General features: G+C 37.3%; 2 protein-coding genes across 2 annotated transcripts; both read left to right on the top strand.

Annotated features, from left to right (window-relative positions):
- The first annotated feature begins 480 nt into the window (after window positions 1-480).
- LOC136062196 (pentatricopeptide repeat-containing protein At2g36240-like) lies at window positions 481-2,806 on the top strand. The gene has a single exon (XM_065760992.1). It carries the CDS (start codon window positions 545-547, stop codon window positions 2,024-2,026), a length of 1,482 nt encoding a protein of 493 aa, XP_065617064.1. The 5' UTR covers window positions 481-544; the 3' UTR covers window positions 2,027-2,806.
- Window positions 2,807-4,908: 2,102 nt separating this feature from the next.
- On the top strand, window positions 4,909-7,928 carry LOC112037151 (LRR receptor-like serine/threonine-protein kinase RGI3). The gene has a single exon (XM_024069960.2). It carries the CDS (start codon window positions 5,041-5,043, stop codon window positions 7,897-7,899), a length of 2,859 nt encoding a protein of 952 aa, XP_023925728.1. The 5' UTR covers window positions 4,909-5,040; the 3' UTR covers window positions 7,900-7,928.
- Window positions 7,929-8,172: the final 244 nt, after the last annotated feature.

Raw genomic sequence — 8,172 nt, 5'->3', positions numbered from 1 at the left:
GTTTGCTCGTCGGTGTTGCTGGGTTCGTCGGGGTTTGGTGAATCGGCGCCTGGGTTCCTTCATTTGCTCGTCGGTGTTGCTGGGTTCGTCGGTCAGAATCGGCGCTTGGGTTCGTCAGCAAGAAACCCAGGCGCCTGGGTTCGTTCGTTCTTCGTTCTTCATTCGCCTGGGTTCGTTCTTCGTTCGCCTGGGTTCTTCTTCGTTCTTCTTCGTTTGATGGTTGTAAAATATATACTAAGAAATCAACTCCAGAGGAGACGATTTCTGTACATAGAAATCGTCTCCAGAGGAGTCGATTTCTGTACATAGAATTCGTCTCCTCTGGGGTCGATTTATGCCTCAGCTGCTGGCAAATCACGGAATAAGCACAGGAAAATCGACTCCAATTCACTCGAATTGTTAAAAATGAAATTAGTTTGAAAGTTTGCCTAACTAATAATATTGTTTGGGATTGATGGTTATTTTCTTAAAAAACCCGCCCATATACCATCCCGCCATTCCAGAGCGTAGTGTTGTTGGCTGATTCTGCCAATTGTCAAGAGAAATGGGTTTGAAGAAGCTCCTAAATGCCAATTCCAAAAAAGCTCTGCAAATCTCCACACCACCGCCACTCTCTCCAATCCCACAACCACCACCACCACCAACCCATCTCACCCCACTCCCAACCCTCACTCTCTCCGACCACCACACCCACACCCACACCCACCTCCTCCGCTACCTCACCGCCCACCTCGCCCAACCCTTCACTCCCACCCACCTCCTCCACTTCCTCAAATCCAAGCTCCACCACCACCCTTCCTTCACCCACTTCGACTTCCACATCTTCAACTGGGCCTCCACCATCGACTCCTTTCGCCACGACCACTCCACTTTCGAGTGGATGGCTCGCACTCTCGCCATCTCTCACCGCTTCGCCGACCTTTCCTCCCTCCTCCAATTCTTCGCTTCCAATCCCTGCCCTTGCTCCGACGGTATTTTCTCTTGCCCGCGAACCGAACCCATATTCAGATTTTCGATCAATGCTTATTGTAGAGTTGGGAAGTTGGATGATGCTGTTGTTGCCTTTGAATCTATGAAAAAACTGATTGATGGGAGGCCTAGTGTGGCGCTTTATAACATTTTGATTCATGGGTTTGTGAAATGTGGGAAGCACGATAATGCACTGAAGGTGTTTGATACAATGACTAAGGACCGGGTTAAGCCGGATGTGTATACGTTTAATATTTTGATTAGTAGTTATTGTAGGAATTCGCGGTTCAGGTTAGCTTTGGAGTTGTTTAAGGAGATGAGGGAGAAGGGGTGTAGTCCAAATGTGGTTAGTTTTAACACTTTGATTAGGGGGTTCTTTAGGGAGAGGAAGTTCGATGAAGGTGTTTCAATGGCTTATGAGATGATTGAGTTGGGGTGTGAGTTTTCGAGTGTGACTTGTGAGATTTTGGTTGATGGGCTTTGTAGAGAAGGTCGGGTTTCAGAGGCGTGTGAAATATTGATTGATTTTTCGAGGAAAGGAGTGTTGCCTAATGGGTATGATTATTATGGTCTAATGGAGGCGCTTTGCAGGAAGGGAAATGCAGGTAGAGCGTTGGAGGTTGTGGATGAGTTATGGGGGAAAGGAAATGTTCCAAGCTTGATTGCTTGTACTACTTTGATTGAAGGATTGAGGAGGTTAGGGAGAATTGATGAAGCATTTAGACTGACAGAGAGGATGCTTAATGAGAGTATAATTCCGGATAGTGTGACCTTTAATTGTCTCCTTCAAAGTCTTTGCGATGTGGGAAGAACTGTGGAAGCAAATAGATTGAGGTTGCTGGCTTCAAGCAAGGGTTTGGATTCAGATGGAATGACCTATAGTATTTTGGTGTCTGGTTATACAAGAGAGAGAAAGCAGAAGGAAGGGGAAGTGGTGGTGGATGAGATGTTGGATAGGGGGTTCATACCCGATATTGCTACATATAATAGGTTGATGGATGGACTTGCTAATGCAAGAAGTTCTGTGCGGCGCCAAGCCAATGTTATTGGTAACTGAGTATATCAACATCTTTCAAATACGGTTTTGATTTCAGTGCTTGCACTTGTTTGGAAACAATTGTAAATTCTTGATTGATAATGAGGATAATGTCCTCTTTTGTCTTAGTCATCAGAGATTTAGGTATTTGGTGATGATAGCAAGCTCCTTGTGCCGGTAAATTGTTGATATTGTGGGTTACGTGGTTGCATTAGCACCAATACATCTTGTATTCACCTTTGTTAGTCTTAAAGTAACATACATGGTGTCTAAATTATTGTTTTTTGAGATGAACTTAGAGGGGATATATTTACCGTGTCTCTGAAGTCTAAATTGACATTTGTAATCTACAGTAATATTACATTTTTGTTATCATTCTGTCTTTTGTAAGATATCTTGAGCACATTTAAAGCTGCTCACAAAGACAACTCTGGTACCTTAACTGTTAAAGAATTCCAAGATGTGATAGATGACATGACATCCTCATAAGGTATCCTCAAGTGGATCTCTATGTGAAATGCAAGCATCTGAGGGATGTGACAGATCTGTTGAAAGAACCCCAGGGGAATGATCAGAAGGAAATGGATGTTGAAGGGTTTAAGTTACTCCTTTCTCATGTAGATTTGCACATGAAGTCTGTCTGCTGCTGTACAGGTACGTATCTTTCATATACTGGCTTGGCTGTTTGGGTTAATTTGAAGTAGATTTATGACTTTTTGCTATCCAAATAATGGGACACAAATGTATTTCATCTTTGTGTATACAGGTGGCTGCTTTACGAATTTGAAATGAGATTTTACACCTAAACATTTCAATTCTACATATTAATTAAACTCAAATGCATTCATAAATTTCACCAATAGAGCATATAATTACTTTTCCCTTTATTTATTCAAACCATTTAAACCAAAAAAAGAAAAAGAAAAAGCACCTAGACAGCTATGCACCTAGAAATATTTAAAAGGAGGAAAGACATATACTTCTAGCAAATCACTACTTCTAAATACTTATTTTTAAATGAATCATTAAGGTATGTCATTACTATATTGGAAAGTGAGGTCCAGTCCAATTGTTTAATTGGTCTTATTTCCTAGTTTGTTGCTGCTATGACTTTAGAAACATCAGAGAACAAATAACAGAAGAAAAACTTTGCAAAGATTATGGCAAATTAAATTCCACAGAAACTGAATTGCAATTGAAGTCCTTGCTGGTTCACACTTTGCAATTGAAGTCCTTGGGGTTTTACCAATTGTACTTCCATTCTTTATTTCCAAATCTCTCTTAGTTCTTCTAATTGATTTGCTTGTATTTCTCTAGGTGCTTTATGCTCATCATCCTGAACATGGAGTATTTTCTTTCATGTGCAATAAAATCTCAATTACTTATCAAATATATATATAGCCTATAATTTTTACCATACAGAAACATCATCCTAAATGGCCACTGTATGACATGACAGCTAATGACAATTCAATGGAGCCTTTCATTTCTCAGACATCCAAAACCCCACTACGTGGAATGATTAATTTTAACAGTATTTAACAGAAATAGTTTAGCCAATTTCAGAGACAGAGGTCTGTTTTGTTTAGCAAAAATGACATATTCAAACTATATCATTGTCATTGGACACATTAATCTTCCTCCCCTCCTCTCACTCTCTCACTGTTTCTGCTTCACTAAGCAAAAAAATCATTTTTTGATAAGTATGTTTGGAAAATGGTCAAGCAAAAGATCTATCAGGATTGTATGACTGGATCATAATACCTGAGCAGCAAGCAATTAATTCAGTATTCTAGTTTTTAAATTGATCTTTAAAACTATCTGGCATGTTTGATACCTGCATACTGTTGTGAATAGCCAATTACAGAGGAGTAAGTTGTCCCACCCCCTACACCCAAAAAAAAAAAAAAAAAAAAACNAAGATGATAAATTAGGAAATCTGAATAACAAAATATTCATTGTAGATGGTTGTAGGTATTTAATTTGATGAAAAGTTTCAATTATAGCATATATAATTCATTATGAAATTTTAAATATTGTGGCAATGTCTTATCAAAACTTAATTATTTATTATTGGAAGATGATGACATTCATTATCATTCTTAGCAAAAAATTTTCATGAGTAGATATTACTTTTAGTAAAATAGGATCTAAGAAATTATTATATTAAACAGATATTCATATGATAAATAACTATACTAAATTTAAATACATGATTTCATACTTCTTCCAAAAAAAATATTATCTTATTTTTCTTGCTTAATGTGCAGCAGATGCCTTGCATTGCAACCCAAACTAGTATTACTTAAAATTTTTATTATTTATTTATATTATTTTAATAATCCATTATACTTTTTAGGTTGTCATAAAACTCAGTCTTACATAATTTCATTTCTCTGTGTAACATAAAGTAATTTTTCATTTTTACAATGTATTTTATCGTTCATTTTCAATTATATTTTTGTTTTTTTTTTTTTTTTTTGCATACAATATTTTATTAATCTGCACATTATACAAAAGTAATACTAATTTTTGTAATCATCGTGATGAAAAATAGTGTTCCATGGGACCGTGAAAAATCCATCTAGCAAGGAGAAATAATGTTAGATGATTAAATCAAAATGAAAACCCAATGGATTTATTTAAACTTGTTCGAAAAAGGTTCACGGTGAATATTTTATAGAGAATGTGACGTAAAATTCAATTAACCATCAAATGGAGTGGATTTTTTTTTTCTTTTGTATTCTGTGCATCATTACATGCATGATAAAACATTTTTTCGCGAAAAGCGAAAGTATTGGTTTTTCGTTTTGGGGGGCCAAACCGCCATACCCAATCCTTAAATTAGAGTTTAAATCGAAATAGAGAAATTAAAATATTGTTACTACAAGCTTGCAGCCCACAATATATGATTTGGTTCCTCTCATTGTCTCTCACTAGCTCCAACTCAAACAACATTTTTAGTTCAAACACAACCAACCCCTCTTCCTTTGTGTACTTTCCTCCCTCTCATTACACTTCGAAGCATAGCTGTAATGCCTCTAAATCCATGGATCGCCCTCTTCTCCTTCTTAACAATCATCCTTCCCCTCTTGAACCCTTTTGTAGCTTTTGCAGTTAATCCACAGGGCGAAGCTCTTCTTTCATGGAAGCAAAGCCTGAATGGACCCACTGAGGCCTTGTCTAATTGGAACCCAACAGATGAAACTCCATGTGGGTGGTTTGGTATCACTTGCAACATCAACAAGGAGGTTGTTGAATTGGAATTAACGTACTTGGATTTATATGGTACAGTTCCAACTAATCTCACTTCACTGGTTTCGTTAACCAAGGTTGCACTTTATGGTACAAACCTCACGGGTCCAATCCCAAAACAGATTGCTACACTACATGAACTGAATTACTTGGACTTGAGTTTCAATGCGTTAACCGGTGAAATCCCATCTGAGATTTGCAACTTGCTTAAGCTCCAAGAAATCTACCTCAACTCGAACCAGCTAGAGGGCTCGATTCCGGTTCAAATCGGCAACCTTACTAGCTTGAAAGTGCTGTGTCTTGATGAAAATCAGCTCAATGGAGAAATACCCAATACCATAGGCAACTTGAAGAACCTCCAAGAGATAATAACCGGTCGGAACAAGAACCTTGGGGGCATCATACCCCGAGAAATCTGGAATTGTACCGAGTTGACTGTGTTAGACCTAGACCAAACAAGGGTCTCGGGTTTCCTTCCTCCAAGTGTTGGTCTCCTCAAGAAGCTTGAAACCATAGTTATCTCCGCAGCCCTCCTCTCCGGCCAAATCCCCCCTGAAATCGGCGACTGTTCCACTCTCCAAAACATCTACCTCAGTCAAAACTCCCTCACCGGTTCAATACCGAAAAGTATCGGAAACCTCAAAAACCTCCGAAATCTTTATCTCTGGGGGAACAGCTTGGTGGGTACCATTCCATCAGAGCTTGGGAATTGCAAGAAGTTAACACTTCTCGATGTTTCGTGGAACTCATTAACCGGAAACATTCCGCAAAGTTTCGGAAACTTATCGGCTTTGCAAAAACTCACACTCCAAATGAATCAAATATCGGGCAAAATTCCAGCAGAATTTGAGAACTGTAAGGAGCTCACTCAGATCGACTTAAGCAACAACAGTATCGCCGGTACGATACCATCCGAAATCGGAAACCTTACGAAACTTCAACAACTTTTTCTGTGGGAAAACAAGTTAGTGGGACCCATTCCATCCTCAATTTCCAAATGTCAGAATCTCCAAATAGTCAGTCTTTCCTACAACAATTTATCAGGTGAAATACCGGAAAATATCGGAAACTGTTCGTCTCTAATTTGGTTCGAAGTTGGAGATAACAAGCTTACAGGGCCAATACCGAGAGAGATTGGGAACTTGGAAAATCTAAGTATCTTGAGTCTCGGGTTGAATCGAATTTCGGGAAATGTACCTGACGAGATCTTTGGCTGCCGAAACTTGGAGTATCTCAATTTGCATTCTAATTTGATCACCGGAAACTTTCCTGGTAAGTTAAGCCAACTTGTTTTGTTGCAGTTTGTTGATTTTTCCAATAATTTTATTGAAGGTACTTGGCCACTTCATGTACTTCCACGGCACATTGTTTTCTTTTCAATCTCAAGGAACAATTTAAATGGAGAGATCCCTTCATCGATTTGCAATCTCAATTTTGTTAACTACCTTGATTTCTCTCATAATCATTTTAGTATGATTCCTCCATGTTTGGGAAATATGAGTGATCTCATAAATTTGGAACTCCGAAATAACAATCTTCATGGCACCATCCCAAAATTTGTAAAGTGCAGTAACTTGAAAAGTCTTAAATTGGCCGACAATCAATTAGAAGGGCCATTGCCACGTTCATTGGTCAATTGCAAGAAATTAGAAATTCTAGACGTTGCTAACAACAAGCTTAACGACACATTCCCTCATTGGTTGGTAAATCTTCCAAAGTTGGTGGTTCTCGTATTGCGATCAAACAACTTTCATGGTTCCATAAGCAATCACAAGACTAAATTCTCATTCCCTAATTTGAGAATTATAGACCTCTCTCACAATATGTTCCATGGTCATTTGCCATCAAACCTTTTCAAGTATTTATCAGCCATGATGAATGGGAATATGGATAACGATGGATTGAAATATATGAGTGATGATTATTATTCTATTTTCAGAAGAGATATGGATAATGTTAATTATTCTCGTAATAATTCTGTTACAATTGATGTTACAATTAATATTAAAGGGAATTATATTGATGTGGTGAAAATAGTAACTCTATTGAAAACTATTGATTTTTCCAACAATAGTTTCAAAGGAGAAATTCCAAAGGTAATTGGAAAGCTTGGATCACTTAAAGGGCTAAATTTTTCACACAATAATCTTATGGGTCATATACCTATATCATTTGGAAATTTAACTAATCTTGAATGGTTAGATCTCTCCTCAAACAAACTCACAGGTGACATTCCTATACAATTGACAGATCTTACATCATTGGCAATTTTAAATCTTTCAAAAAACCATCTTGTGGGATTGATACCTCAAGGTAAACAATTCAATACGTTTACAAATGCTTCTTATAGTGGAAACTTGGCTTTATGTGGATTTCCATTGACAAAAACTTGTGGCAATGATGAGGGACAACAACCACCACCATCAACAACCATCCAAAAAGATGATTTTGGGTTTGCAAATGGATTTCATTGGAAAGTTGTATTGTTGGGGTACGGATGTGGTTTCATGTTTGGATTAGGTATGGGATATCTTGTGTTCTCAAGTGAAAAATCAAAATGTCTCTTGAATATTGTTTATGGAGAACGACGCAACAAGGTGCGAAGATCCAAGAAGAATGCTCATGGAAGAATTAATTGAAGGAGAATTTTGCAGATACAAATAATGATTTCAGGTATATATTTATGTACTATTATATTAGAAAATACACTTTTTTTTTTGACTGAGTCATATTAGGAAATATTTTATTTAAAAATTTTAGTTCTTTAAAAAATGCCCTTTTAAATTGTAAAGATGATTTTTCATTTTTAATTTATTTTCTACCAGTGAAAAATACCTATTTTTGTGTCAAAGTTGAGACTATTACCATATTTTATTTTATTTGTTATTATTATTATTTTAGGGGGCAACTTT

Source organism: Quercus suber, unplaced genomic scaffold (assembly GCF_002906115.3).
Source record: "Quercus suber isolate HL8 unplaced genomic scaffold, Cork oak 2.0 scaffold_390, whole genome shotgun sequence".
Lineage (NCBI taxonomy): Eukaryota > Viridiplantae > Streptophyta > Magnoliopsida > Fagales > Fagaceae > Quercus > Quercus suber.
The sequence above is the reverse complement of the archived record's forward strand: the minus strand, read 5'-3'. Positions and strand labels throughout refer to the sequence as shown.